This window comes from Chaetodon trifascialis, chromosome 1 (assembly GCF_039877785.1).
Source record: "Chaetodon trifascialis isolate fChaTrf1 chromosome 1, fChaTrf1.hap1, whole genome shotgun sequence".
In the NCBI taxonomy this organism is placed as follows: domain Eukaryota; kingdom Metazoa; phylum Chordata; class Actinopteri; order Chaetodontiformes; family Chaetodontidae; genus Chaetodon; species Chaetodon trifascialis.
This window is the reverse complement of record NC_092056.1, coordinates 21,476,894-21,491,795: the sequence shown is the minus strand read 5'-3', so window position 1 is coordinate 21,491,795 and position 14,902 is coordinate 21,476,894. Positions and strand designations below refer to the sequence as shown.

The 14,902-nt window shown below is 42.5% G+C and overlaps 1 protein-coding gene and 1 long non-coding RNA gene across 2 annotated transcripts; one reads left to right on the top strand and one right to left on the bottom strand.

Moving 5' to 3' along the window:
- The first annotated feature begins 3,267 nt into the window (after positions 1–3,267).
- Positions 3,268–7,385, top strand: bcl2l10 (BCL2 like 10). The gene is made up of 3 exons (XM_070963436.1): positions 3,268–3,356; positions 4,264–4,728; positions 6,372–7,385. The coding sequence occupies exons 1-3, from the start codon at positions 3,324–3,326 to the stop codon at positions 6,492–6,494; spliced, it is 621 nt and encodes a 206-aa protein (XP_070819537.1). The 5' UTR covers positions 3,268–3,323; the 3' UTR covers positions 6,495–7,385.
- Positions 7,386–9,767: 2,382 nt separating this feature from the next.
- On the bottom strand, positions 9,768–14,862 carry LOC139329447 (uncharacterized). The gene is made up of 5 exons (XR_011602068.1): positions 14,733–14,862; positions 12,945–13,817; positions 12,654–12,748; positions 12,115–12,191; positions 9,768–11,124 (listed from the first exon to the last, which is right to left on the bottom strand). It is a non-coding gene; the product is annotated as an uncharacterized lncRNA (long non-coding RNA).
- Positions 14,863–14,902: the final 40 nt, after the last annotated feature.

The following is a 14,902-nucleotide window of genomic DNA, read 5'->3' as shown; positions in this document are numbered from 1 at the left end:
AAAAATTATTGGCTGTTTGCCACCAAGGGGCGCTGTGCAGCATCACAGTTATAACAGAAGAGCTTACCTCTACCATGTGCTAAAGGTTACATCAATTACATTTAAAATATGTTGCAAGGCATGCTGGTGTGTTTTGGATATTTGAAAGTGTTTTTCTACCACTGCAGGCATCTGATGGTTTCCATTCATCTCTGTATCACAGAAATCTATCAGCAGACTCTCAGCACTGTGTAATCCATCACAACAAGCATCAAGTCTGCATTAACTTTTTGATTGGACAAATCAGCATTGATGATGGCACTTTGACCAAAGATGATGCAGACCTGATGTCTACTCAGGAGTCTGCTATGTCATTACATGCCCTGTGGAAGTGAATGGAACCAATGGCTGCCTAGACTGGTAATACATGAAAGCATGATTTTGGTCAGTAAAAAGTGCTAAAGTGTGTAAAAACACTGGTATGGTGCTTTGAGTGGGGTTCATCCTCAATGACAAAATCCTGACATTTCACCACATGTAAGCTCAGGCCTGCAGTTACAGTTGTACTCCTGCGTAAGAGAACGTACTTCATGTGTCTGTTTTCATGACTTTGGCCAGTTGTCAAAGTGTGTCCTCAAAGCATTATTGATCAGATCAGTCTCTCCAGCTTACACGTCTTTATTTTTTATGAACAATGGTCAGAGGTCAGCCATCCTGATCCACATCACCACTTCACCTCTCACACAACATCCCCTGAGTGTTGTGTGACTCATGGATGGAGGCTGGAGGCTGGATGGTAGAACATGGTTGTGCCGACTGCTATGGTCCTGCTTGATGCTCACTGCATCTGTTATATATAGATGCGTCTGTGTGTGTGTGTGTGTGTGTGTGTGTGTGTGTGTGTGTGTGTGTGTGTGTGTGTGTGTGTGTGTATACAAGACTATGAATGAACACATGTGGAGTTATGTACTTAACAAAAAAAGGTGAAATAACTGAAAACATGTTTTATATTCTAGTTTCTTCAAAACAGCCACCCTTTGCTCTGATTACTGCTTTGCACACTCTTGGCATTCTCTCGATGAGCTTCAAGAGGTAGTCACCTGAAACGGTTTTCCAACAGTCTTGAAGGAGTTCCCAGAGGTGTTTAGCACTTGTTGACCCCTTTGCCTTCACTCCGCATGTGTGTGTGTGTGTGTGTGTGTGTGTGCGCGCGCGCGCTAATATAAGAATATATCTATTAATTCTATTAATAAATTCTTATTATTATACACATATACTATTAAAACTGGCCTGTCTATACTGCTGCACAGGATGTTTTGAGTCTCCACACAACTGCAGCAGACTTGTCCCTTTAAAAAGAACCTTGAATACAAGTCAACATTTGAAGAATATTCCTGTGAGCTCACCTTTTTTTATTTGTCTGACTTGAATAAAAGATTATCTGGAACTCAAAGCTGGAAACACCCGAAGGGAAACACCACGGTAATGACAGAGGGTGGTGAAAGACAACATGAGAGAAGGAAGTGATGGAGGACATTGAGGAAGGGTATTACCATGCACACAAAGTAGCCAAAACTATCAGTCTGTGCAACCTGAACTATTTGCTTTGACTGTCATTCATTTCACTACAGACCCACTGTGCAGCTTTCACTTCCTCATGCTGATCATTGAACTGGTCTGTGTGTAGTTTACGGATGCTGAATGTCACAAAGTGAGAGTGAGAGTCACGCTGTTTGGTGATGAATGAAACCAACTCCTGAAGTCAAGAGCCTGAAGCTTTTCTATCAGAGGTGAAACCTGGCTGCAGACACCTGTCTTTAGTTTAGATTTGTCTCAGGCAGAGGACATCCATACATTTACCTGCACATAAATGTGTGTAAGAGAGTTTCAATGAGCTTTGATGTCCTGAAACTCAACCGATGACTTCATGTGAGGCCTCTGGGTCTCCTGCGAGCCATGAATTCAGATTTCCTGAAAGAAATCAGACAATTTCACCCTTAGTCAACATCCCTGAGAAATGAGTCATCACATCACATCACACAGCTGCTGAAAGCTGCTTCTCTGGAGTAGGGCTGCAGCCAACCATGATTTTCATTATCGATTAATCAAACGATTATTCTCTTGAGTAATCAATGAATTGCTTGGTCGATAAAATTTAACAGCTACATATTGGGTCTATACAGCAGGATGCACCTACAAACCAGACATACTACAATTCATTCCAACATATTCATACTTCTCTCTTTTCGGTGTGACCACTGACGATGACGATACTCTCTCTGGTGATATGTCGCTTCCGTCTCTACATCTTATAAGTCCTTTTTTAAAACAACTTTCTCATATTACAATAAAGATAATAAGTACATATATCAGTACAAGAATGGAGTTTAACATAATAGGATTAAGAAAAAGAAAAGAGAAGGGAAATAAATAGATAAAAAAGAATAGGCAAGGTAAATTAGATTTCTCTACATAGTTCTTAATATACCAATCATTTCTTATTGTCAATTCTTTTTATACATTGAATGTATTTCTTAAATTCAGTTTCAAACACGGAAAAGAAAAGTCGACTTTTGGAGAACTTAGCTGTGCTTCAGTGTTTCTTCTTCAGCATTGCAAAAAACACATTTGATGTTTAGAAATCTTGCTATGTATAAATTTGTTGGATAAATGTTATGTATAATTTTATATTGAACTTCTTTAATTTTATAGGAGATAGTAAATTTATGTGGAAGGAGCCACGTTGTTTTCCAATTAATATCAGAAAAATAAGAGGTCCAAACAAATTTTCCTCTAGGTGTAGGTAGGTAGGTATTTTTCTTTCTTTCTTTCTTTCTTTCTTTCTTTCTTTCTTTCTTTCTTTCTTTCTTTCTTTCTTTCTTTCTTTTTGAAAAAGTGATCCCTTATATGCTTATTGTTACAATGGTGACTCATAATATTTATACCACTGATGAAAAGGGTGAAGTCAGCTTTCTCAGTCTCTTGCCCTCCAAAATGTCCTTTTAACCTTCACCATTTTGTAGATCTACAAGATAAATTATCTTCTTGTCAATCCAGTGTTTCAGGTATCAGGATTTATTTTTCCTAGTAATAAACTCATTGTTCCAGATAATAGTTTTATGAGGAGAAAAGTTGCGGATAAAGCATAGTTTTGCTCCTGAAAGAGCTTGTTGGTGAAATTTAGACAATTTTAGTGGTAACTTGGACATCTTAAAGGGACTTTCACGGGGTTTTTGCGGGGGGGCGTACGTAGGCGTGCGAGAGGCGGAGTCTGAGGATAAATGAACAGCCAGCTGAGGGGAAACTGTGAGTGAGTGAAGCGAAGATCTCCTTCCGCCGTCCTTATGTGCAGAGAGCAGTCTGATATCGCTGGGAGGGTAAGCTTTTATTTCTTTTGCGCTCGAAAAAATGCGCTTAACCTGTAACTGTGTGTGTCCCTTTGGATATGTAAACCTCCTGCCTCACAGACGTGTTTGTGCTGCGGTGCTAAAGGGCGTTGAATGCGCAGACGTGCCGCTCGTAGTGCAGCTAGCTCCGCGCAGCCTGTGTGAATGTGGTCCTTTGTGTCCACCATTGCTTTAGTGACAGATCGGCGGCTTGTTAGCGGAGACACAGCCGGCTAGCTGCAGTTTCATCAGTCAAAAACCCGATGAAACGGCTCATTAATGTTGTGAAACTCTCACACTGCAGTGTTATTTATGTCGGTGTGTCAGGCTAGTAAGTCAACGTAGCCTTATTTAGCTTCCAGCATCATCCGGCTTGTGTCATTAACGGAGCTAACGTGAACACAGTCTCTGCCCTTCATATCGCCATTGCTAGCGCTGCCGTTAGCCTTCAACACTGATCTAACCCGGTTAAGTTTTACGTTTATGACACCAGGTTGAAGTTGGGTCGCGGTCAGAAGCTTCAGACACACAAATAAGTCTTTACAGCTGAGGTTTTTTGTCATTTTTTTATGTTCAACAAAAGAAAATACTAAAATTGTCCGGTAGAAATGTAAGAATAACGTTACTGGAAGCTGATGCGGACTGTGAACCAGTGATGATTTATGGGTAATGTAGTTAACTGCGTAATGTGCTGATTGTATCAGCTAATGGTCTAAGGACGAAACACTTGATTAATTGATTAGTCAATTAGCAGACAATTAAACAGCTACAGCTTTTCTGTTTTCTGCCATTTTAAAGTGAATGTGTTGAAGGTTTGAACTTTTGGTTTGACAAAATGAAGAATTTGAAGTCTTCCTTCATTTATCAAGTGAAGTGAATTTTCTTTTTTCCCCTGTAGAAAATGTCGTGTGGGCTGTGGAAAGAGACCTTAGCTCTGGCAGAGGACTACCTGTCTCTGTGCTGCACAAGCCCCCGGCCAGCCTCTCCACCTCCCAGCGAGTCAGCCGCTGCCATGAGACGCCTGGCCCAGGACATGGAGACGCAGCACCAGGCTCGCTTCCACTCCCTTGCTCAGACATTCCTGAGACAGTGCGGGCCGGACCCCTGCTCCAGCCTCAGGAAGGTGATGGAGGAGCTAGTGGGAGATGGACACTTGAACTGGGGGAGGGTTGTTTCCCTTTTCACCTTTACTGGGGTGCTGGCCAGACAACTGCAGGAGCAGAAGAGCACAAACCCGGGGCTGGACCCTGGGCAGGGCCAGGAACTGGGACAGGGGCCTGGAAACTGCAGGGGACTGGCAGAGACCATAGCTGATTACCTGGGAGAGGAGAAGAAAGACTGGCTGCTGGAGAATGACGGATGGGTAGGTTGTAACAACATGTCTGCTCCTAAACTGACTGACTCATCCAGTCAGTAGTGCAGAGCTGATCGAGTCAACACATTACATTATAGATAAGAGAAGTGTTTTGACCTATAGCAAAGGAATGGCTCAAAACAGAACTGTAAAAAAAATCCCAGTAAAACCTAAAAGTGAAAGTGATCTTTTCAGGCTTCTGGCACTGGAAAGCACCTGGTGTGACAGGATAACGTTTGCTTCCTGCTCGGTTATATATTTAGATCAACGTGTAAACGTGGCTTAAAATATGGCCAGGGCTTAGTTTGGATGCAGCCTTTCTGACTTAACCGTTTGTTGATGAGGGGAGTGCTCAAGTGTCTCATGTGGCTGCTGTGATTATGTGAATTGTAGAGTAGCAATAGGCCAGATTGTGAGGAATGTTTGCTCCAACGAGACAGACCTCAGCAGTGTAAATCCAGGACCACAACAGCCTTTAGATTATCAGAGTTTCTTGTAACGGTAAGACAAAAGCTGTGTTGTTAGGCAGCATTGGACTGTATACTGGAAATCAACAGGACAAAGCTAATTTTAAACCTGCTTGGCGTGGCTTATTTCACTGGAAATTATGATGGACTCTGAGTAGACGAAGGTCCCAGAAGCCTCACCCAACCAAACACAACTCCACATGAATGTCTGCTTTTGTGAATGGGCTCGCCCTGGCCCCCTCCCAGACACCCACGTAAACACACACACACACACTTACCCCTCCTTTCTTCAGCTGGCAGCTGGTTTTAACAGACACAACCCGCTCAGCCAGATGGACTGTGTAGTAACAGTCAAAGCTTCAGTGTGTTGAATTTGGCATTAGCCTATTGAAAGTTGGTATGAGCAGAAAAACAAGCAGCTGTAAAACAGTGGAACACCTGGAGCTGAGAGCAGGTGCACTCATCAGTGGTGTGTGTGTGTGTGTGTGTGTGTGTGTGTGTGTGTGTGTGTGTGTGTGTGTGTGTGTGTGTGTGTGTGTGTGTGTGTGTGTGTGTGTGTGTGTGTGTGTGTGTGTGTGTGTGTGTGTGTGTGTGTGTGTGTGTGTGTGTGTGTGTGTGTGTGTGTGTGTGTGTGTGTGTGTGTGTGTGTGTGTGTGTGTGTGTGTGTGTGTTCAGTTTGGAAACATAAAGGAGAAGTGCAGCCGCTGGAAGGGCAGATGTGACTTTTTACTGTTTTGTGGTCTTGCTAATGGAGCAGCAGCAGCTACAATTTTAATATAGTAAAATTTGATAATTTCAGCATAATCTCTAGACAGACCGGCACTTATTTTCTATAAATGCAGCTTTACACTTCGACATCATTTATTTCTCATTTTGCTGTCAGACTGTTAGAAAAGTTGCAGATATCAGCAGCTCCCTCTGATGCCAAATATTTTTCTGTGTTCGAGAAGCATGGGGTGTCGCTGACTGACATGTTTTCCGAAATAATTGCCACCAGCCTTCAGCTAAAGCCGCTGTTCGTGGGGAATCATTCTGGCAGCTCATACTTTCTCTTTTGTTTAGTAAAACCTACAGTTTATGGAGAGTAACGGAGAGTGGCGAAGAGGAAATATTCTCTCTTGCGAGTAAACAATGTTTCATGCTCTCAATCTAACCATTTCTTCTTTTTCTTTCTCCGTCTCACAGGAGGGGTTCTGTAAGTTCTCCCACAGCGCCAGAGAGGTGAGTCAGGACTCGTCCATGAAGACAGCGCTGTTTGCGGCTGCTGGTGTGGGACTCGCTGGACTCACCTTCCTCCTGGTGCGCTAGCTGCCCTCCTGCGTCATTAACACATCCTCATCCATGTCCTCCTTACATTTGGCACAATTAAGTAGACATTTGAATTTTAACATCAGTGCTGCAAAAACAGGCTTAATCTGTAGTGAATTCAGGGTTGTTCAAGTCAACTGAATGTTTGCACATACTCAAACCCCTCAACACACGCACACATCTATATTTACATTTGTCACCTGCTCCTTAAGATTGTAAAAATGTCAATGCCTTCAGAAATTTTGGAGTAGGTGGCATCAGTTTGCATATCTTAGGCAGGTCAATTGATAAAGCACAGGTTCCCGCACAGACTCGTCCTGCAAAGTTTGTATTTTCAGCTGCGCAGCTAAAGAGACTTCACTTCAATTTTCCCACCGCTTCTGGTTTTGATTTTAAAATTGTCAGCTGCCTTTTTATTCATGTGTTTACCTGAGTTGTGTATGTGGTATAGAGCCATTCTAGTGTACAATGTATAAATTAATATATTATATTTATATGAAATCAAACCGTAATTGTGGCCCTTTTTTCTAACTGATCCGCAGCTAATTCAGTTGTTTCAGTTGTTTTCAAGTCTGTCTGACATTCATGTGAAATGTCTGTGATTTCCATGTGTCAGCAGGGCTGAGTGCAGGCCTGGTGACCACACAACGGTGCTATGATATGTTGTGAAATGTTTCTCATGTCAGTCCAAACCAGGGACCAATCTGACTTCAAACATATTGCTATTAGAACAAACCGTTGCTATGGCATTTCCCCCCACAGATCTCTTAAACATTATATTTTTACATTGTTTTGTTCTATTTATTTCTCACTGTTTTTTTGTTTGTTTGTTTTTTAATAAAAAGAAGCAATCATGAAGTTCGAGTCTTGTTTTGCTTCAGTGTGAGCCACACGGTGACGTCTCCTTTACAACTTTGTTTTCCCCTAAACGTCTCCGCAGCAGGTCAGGAGGGCGCAGGAGGAACACGAATAGTCAACGACTGTCCCTCCTTTCATATCCAGACATATTGTCATAAATAAGAGATGTTCTGCTGTCTGTCTCTGTGCTCCTCTGACCAGCACAGCGCTCACGTTACACAACAAGGGCCACATGCACAAAACATCTTCAGGCTAAAATTGGCTCCTAAGTAGCTGTGTTAAGAGGACAAAACAAGGCGTGTCTAGACTTACGTTTGCACTCCCATGTTTTTAAAGCAGTTTAACACTCAGAGTTTGAAACAATGTTAGCTGGAGGTAGTCCAGAGACACCAGACCCGCTCACAATCAGTCAAATGCTGCCATAGTGATACTGTGATGCTTCAGTATTTCAATACTTGTACTGCAGTGAAGATATGAGAACAATGAGATATTTTGCTGGAGTAAAATATTTCAACACTGCTGTCACAACAAATAATGTTTCACAAAGGTGAGCAAAGTCACTTCAGCTAGTTTTATCCTGCAGCATGTCAAGAAGTTCACATTCAAAGTTCCGCCATTCATCAGATTTGAGCAAAATGGCGTGTACGTTCAGGGGATGGTGTGGGATGTCGCCAGTGAGTTTGATCAGGATTGATCAAAGGAATCTCGAGCTATGAGCAGATATGTGATAGGCAATGCTCACCGATCAATATGACACTTCAGGTTCGAAGATATGAATGTATGTTGTAATTTTACTAATCAATCATAAATTAAAAGCTGTTTTCAGTAAATAATAGGACTAATAAGATAAAAGTTTAGGTAGCAACTCCTAGATTAACCTGTGGAAATGTATCCCAGTTTTAATACAAATAAGATATTCAACAGAGGAGATTAAGTCACAAACTTGCCTATTACAAATGAGGCCAGTGTGTGTGTGTGTATGCGCACGCCATGATACTGCAAGTACTGCAATGAGGCTATTGTGCCTGCTCCTCATACACAAAGTACAGATGTGTTGGTCTTTCCATTCTGGTGGAGCACTGAAATTGCCCATTTCCCACAGTTATGTTCCAACACACACACACACACACACACACACACACACACACACACACACACACACACACACACACACACACACACACACACACACACACACACACACACACACACACACGGAATATTTTCTCCTTTAGTCACAACACAAAGTGAAGTTCACTCTGTTTGAGAAACAGAGCTGTGACTGCTTGTGATGTGGGGATCTGTGTTTCTCCTTGATGGTGTTTTACTCCACCAGTGAAACGCAAACAGCGGACAGATGTCTGGTTATTATCATGATCTGTTTATTTTATGGATTACAGGGGACATAGATTAGATGGACAGCAGTCCTCTGGAACTGCTTTAAAGCTCAATCTAGAGGGCCTAAAGCTCAGAGCCACAAAGCATGTGCTTTTCAATGTTTCACTCCATCAGCTGATTGACGACGGTCCATTAAAGGGTTAAATCTGGTGATAGTCTTCATTTTCTTATTGTCATTATGTCCCATGACCCTATTATTTCTTCTCCTACTCCACTACCTTTACTCTGCTGCTTTCATTCGACAGCTGCAGTTAGTTTGTAGGTTCAAATTTAAAAGCACATAATGAGATTATTAATGTGAAACTGTTGTAGAGCTCGGGTGGCACGGTAGCGCAGCAGGTAGTGCACAGCACAGCAAGAAGGTCGCCGGTTCGATCCCTGGGTCAGACAGGGCCCTTCTGTGCGAAGTTTGCATGTTCTTCCCGTACTTGCGTGGGTTCTCTCCAGGCCCTCCCTCCCTCCCTCCCTCCCTTCCTTCCTTCCACCCTTCCTTCCACAGACCAAAAACATGCTCATTAGGTTAATTGATTGCCGCTAGGTGTGAGTGTGAGCGTGAATGGTTGTTTGTCTGTATATGATACCCTGTGATCGACTGGCGACCGGTCTAAGGTGTACCCCACCTCTCGCCTGTTGACAGTTGGGATAGGCTCCAGCCCCCCCGCAACCCCGAAAGGGATAGTCGGTATAGGAAATGGATGGATGGATGTTGTAGAGCTCATGAACATAACTGACATTAAATGAAAGAGTTAAAGCTGGAGCCTGTATTTACATCTCATGGTCATTTTGGGGACATGATTTGATTTCATCTGATAGAAACAGAGGGACAAGCGAGCGGGAAGAGTTCAGGAAGTCTGGCTGAGCTCTGTTGAGGTGGATGATGGTATCAGTCTGTACAGTCAGCCCTGGTTAGCACACAGACAGACATTTGACTGCAGACTCGCCTGCTGTTGAGTCTTCTTTTCCAGAACAACCGTTACATAGTGTGGAAATCATCCTCAAAGAGCAGATCATCTTTTTCAGTGGTATTTTATTGCATTTCAGGAAAATGAGAACGAGAACAACAGTATAGCAATACAATAACTTGTTTAAAAGGTAAAGTGGTGTGTTAGAAAAGAATGGGTCTGTGTTCATGAAGTACGCCAGAGTACTTCAACTGGAAGTCTACAAATACAGACAAAAAGCTGAATCTGGCATCCACCCATACAGGGAATGATGCTGATGTGAGGTGTCCAACTTTGACATACTCATTATTTTTTCTGAATCAGACAGGAAATTAGCGCTGTATTTTATGTCTGACCACACAAAGATTAATATTATCTTTAGTTGAACATTTTTGGAAATATGCTGATTCACTTTCTTGCCCAGAGTTAGATGAGCGAATATGGAGCTACAGCCAGCAGCTGGTTATCTTAGCTTAGCACATAGACTGGAAACAGCAAGCCTGGCTCCATCTGGAGGCAACAAACCCCACCTAACAGCTCCTCTAAAGCTCACTCATCAACATGTTTTATCTTTATCATCATGGCTATGTGGTGGACTATGTCTTGATCTGGACCAGTTGTGGAGACTCCAGGAAGTTGCTGGTCCTGGCTAAGAAATAGTCCAGCACATTACGGCCTGTCAAACAGCATGTTTTGTACGGATTAAACAAGATATAACATGTTGATTAGTGACTTTTAGAGGTTCTGGCTGGTGGATTATGTGGACAGGCAGGCTAGCTGTTTCCCCCTGTTTCCAGTTTTTATGCTAAGCTAAGCTAACTGACTGCTGGTGGTAGCTTCATTTTCACCATAGCAACAGGAGAGTGCTTATCGATCCTCTCATCTTGCTAACTCTTGGCAAGAAAGCTAATGAGTGAATTTCTAACTATTGCTTTAAATTTGGACCCAATCATGTCACAGACCTCAAACTTTTGGAGTTATGCAAACAGAGAAAGCTAAATATGACGAGGCTTGATTATATGATCATTTTCCATTCCTGCAGCTGTGTGACAGATGTGATGAGAGCAGCACCTCGGGGCCCAGTCAGCTGAAGAGCTTCTAGCCTTGCATCGTGTACACACTGCATGTTTTTTGGTGTGTACATTCATGAACAGAATGCAGATCAGTGTCTGGCTCCTCACAGCTGCTCTCTTCATCTTCTAGTCTTTGTAATCACTGTGAAGACCATGCCTGGTTTGATCCTCTCATGGCTGAGACTTACATGGATTAGATTTTGGTCAACAATTATTATTCTTTTTTTTTTTTAATTGTAATGTCACATTTTGATGTTTCGTATTGTCTCCTCCTTCTTCTTACTTGCTCTGCTGTTGCACCGGATTTTAAGCATTCCTCCCTTTTCCTCCGTTGATGATCTTCTTCACTATGGTCACCACCTGGTCATGAAACAACATAATTTCATTGTGCTGTGCTGGACTGTTTGTTGACTTATTTTTAGCCATGCTAGCAGCTCTGTCAGTCACTTTGAAAGTGAAATATCTGAACAAGTGATGGATGGATTGTCATCAGCTCTGGTGCAGACATTCTTGGTCCCTTCAGGATGAATCTTTATCACTTTGTTGATCTTCTGTCTTGTCATCTAGTGCCGTCACCAGTTTGAATTTTTCTTTTGCTCAATGGCCTCAGCTGATATTAGCACACTAACACTGTGATGAACATTATATCTACTAAACATTAGCGTGTTAGCATTGTCATCATGAACATATTATCATGCAGACGTTGGCATGTAGCTCAAAGCACAGAGCTGCTAGAACGGCTGAAAATGAAAAGACAATAAATAATAAATTCAATTATGATGCGTTTTCTATTCTCTCTCTATTCACGTGTGTCTGGTGAAGTCAGTAATCAGATCTGTGACCAAAGACACTCCTGGTATTTAGCCTGTATTCTTCTGCCCGGATGACTATGGGGTACCAAAACAGAAAGTAAATGATCTTTGCAGTGTGTGGGTGTAGAGCAACAAAACCACAGTCATTTCACAACCATGCTCTGCTGTGAAGAATGCAGTCAGGTATAAGAAGTCTCTCCTGGGAAGCTCTGGCTGACTGCGTTCAGTCTTTGTATCAAAATAGCTTTTTAGATGCAAATCTTATAATGACGCATTTAACCCTAAGTTATGATGTGAACAGTTAACATCACTGAGAGAAAACGTCATTCGTTGGTTTTGTTTTTGAAGAGCACTAAACTATGAAACAGTCCGTCTGAAAGTGTGCTTTCATAAACAAATCACAGGCAGTCCATTAAAATGAAGGTCATTGTTTATTTTCCCATGCCATGGCCGACAGGAAGTAAGATGCCGCTTATGCAGCACATATACATACATACATGCATATACACATGATACATATATAGATGAAGGCACTAACCTCTTCAGTAACAGGAAACTTTCCAGTCTTAAGCTTGGAGAAGATCAGCTCGCCATTCACAAACACCTCAAAGCTGTCTGTGGGGGTGAGACAGTTTAACATGAAGCAGTCTGTGACTGCAGTCTGTGACGTGTATTTACACTTATTATCTGTGTTAGCATTAAAACCAATAAAACACACACGCACATACAGAGTCCCAAAGCAGCTGCTGGAATATGGCTAAACATATATACGGTACACTGTATATACATGTATCTCACTTTGCTAGCTGCTACAGCCAACAAGCTAAAACTGTATTATATGATGGGTGAGTTCAATATATCATTTAACAAACTAACAAACAACACTTGTTGTTTATCTTTATTGTTGTATTGTAAATGTTTTTTTGTAATCCTTAGATTTTTGCTCAAACTCTGGGACTGGGAGACACATTATTTCAATCCCTCTGTGTGTCCTGTACATGTAGCGTAATGGACAGTAAAGTTGACTTGCTTTTTTTTCTTTCTAGAGGCCTCTGAGTGGAGAAAGAAGCAACTTACATGATCTCCCTATGTTTCCCTTGACCTGCACACCGGGAACCTGCTGGAGAGCACGGGCTAGTTCCCGGAAGCACCTCGCATAACCTCATCCTGAACTGTAACACAGAACAACAGGCAGGATGAAACACATCAGTTAACACACTCACAGGCTCATTCTGCTTCTAATGCAAATCCTCTGTGCCTGTGACAGCCTCTACGCAGAGAAAAGCATCTCTTCATTTCTTACCAATCTGTGCGTGTGTTAGTAAACAGTTTATCTCTAACTGGCAGAATAGAAAGTTTTGAACTTACCAGTATTCAATGGCAACAGCAGCCATTGTTTTCGCAGTTGGATTGAAGTCAGCGCAGAGCTGTAACCTTTCAGTCCGATGAGAAGCCGAATAACATGCAGTCATCATCAGGGGACTATTTTAAAGCAAACCACACCCAGTGGGAGGATAAACTCGACTTCCCAGTCCCTGAATCACGACTTACTGGACCAACCTGAGTGTCTGGTGGTGAAAGCAGGTCACAAAGCGCTGATATTCGACACTCTGGGATTGAGAATGAGCTGTCATCATTCTTCCAGCTCACAGTGGCTCTGAGATCCTTTCATCATGTCATTCCAGGGGACAAAATCTTTTCTTTCTGCTGTCTTTCTGTACAAAAAGTTCAACCAAGGCTCCAGCTCATCAAATAGGGGACATCCTCTGCTGTGAGTCGGTTCAGTGCAACATTCACACATGTTGTTACTGTTCATTTACTACAGCTCAGTAAGGAAACATTAAGAGGGAACTTCACACCCAATCTTTAGAGAACAGCTCAAATCACCTCAAACTAGCTTCAGCTGAACTGGACTAATGTTGTATACAGATACACTTGAATTAAAGTGACTGTACAAATGCAGCTTTTACAAAAGTGCACAGAAAGCAAACAAAGTGTTATTGCTGAGCAGAGACAAAAGCATATGGAAAGCTCATGCACCCCTCGGCTGACCCTGCAGTCACATCTGTGGCATTTCTCCCTCCCAGCAGATAAGCAGTGCGGGCACTTCAGCCAGCACACTATCACACAGGTGCTCGGCTCAGCAGCGATGAGAGGCAGCTGAACAGAGGCTGCTGTGTGTGGACTCAGATAGCAGCAGCTGCAGGAGTCTGAGGCAAACAGCACACCCACTGTGTCCTTCTGCAGGGAGACGATGGAGAGTTTACAGGTGATGAGCTCACTGCCATGACAACAGATTGAATTTAAATATACTCTAGGGTGATAATCACAGCTTGTGAAAAGGTTTGCATGCATGAACACACGAGCTGTGGACACACACCTAAGGGGCAACAAATGAAAGTGATTGTCTTGTGTTTTGTCTGTCAGGAAGTAGTGAAAAATACCTCTCCTAATTTTAAGAAGTCGATGTACTCAAATTGACTTTTGTATCTTTGTGCAAATCCAACATTTGTTTTTCACAGTCGACTAAGATATAAGCTGGGAGTGACCATTTTCCTCACGGGCCACAGCTGACCAGCTGCTGGGAGAAATATGTGAAATAACTAGTGCTGTCAGGCGATTAAAAAAAATAATCTAATTAATTACAGGATTTGTAATTAATTAATCTAATTAATCGCATTTTAATCTTATATCTGCTAAAGGTCCCCAAATAAAGAATTTGAATTCTAGGACATTACAATTCTCTGACATTCACATTACAGCTGGTGAATTCTTTTCATCACTGTAGTTCTCGACGGTAGCTGGAAATTAGAGTCACATGACGCTATCTGAAACGCCTCTTTTAGGCCCTCGTCTTCCACGATTGAAATCGGCCTGCAATCAGCAGCAACCCACTTTGCGATTGAGTTTGTCAGCTTTTCTGTCGTGGCTTTGCTCATTCGTTTTCCTAACTCAGCAAGTGTGGGTTGGCGGAGTGAGCTCACGGTGCTACCGTGAGGCAGCTAGCGGCACTAGCAGCAACTACATGTTTAGCGTTTAAATGATAATTCAGGCTGGAGCTGCTACGGTGATAGGAAAATTCTTTTTTACACAAGGTACAAATCACTGCGTTCTTGTTAATAGTCCCGTCTTTGTTCTTTTTATAAATAAACTTGCCGTTCAAAGGTCCAAGTAGGCTTGCCTCGCTCTCCGGTGTCGCATCCACGTCTGTTGTCACCCTGCTTTTGACCAGTGGCGCAGGTAAGATGCGACCTGCCACTGTAGCCTACGGGTCACTCAAAGGGCCAAATTTAAAATGCACAGCCCTAGAAATAACTCAGATCTTA

Excerpts from the sequence above, each read along its gene's own strand:
- bcl2l10 (XM_070963436.1), top strand. The coding sequence starts at position 3,324 with ATGTGCAGAGAGCAGTCTGATATCGCTGGGAGG. Across the intron at positions 3,357-4,263 it reads AGTCTGATATCGCTGGGAGG|AAAATGTCGTGTGGGCTGTG; the intron begins GTAAGCTTTTAT and ends TTTCCCCTGTAG. Across the intron at positions 4,729-6,371 it reads TGCTGGAGAATGACGGATGG|GAGGGGTTCTGTAAGTTCTC; the intron begins GTAGGTTGTAAC and ends TCCGTCTCACAG.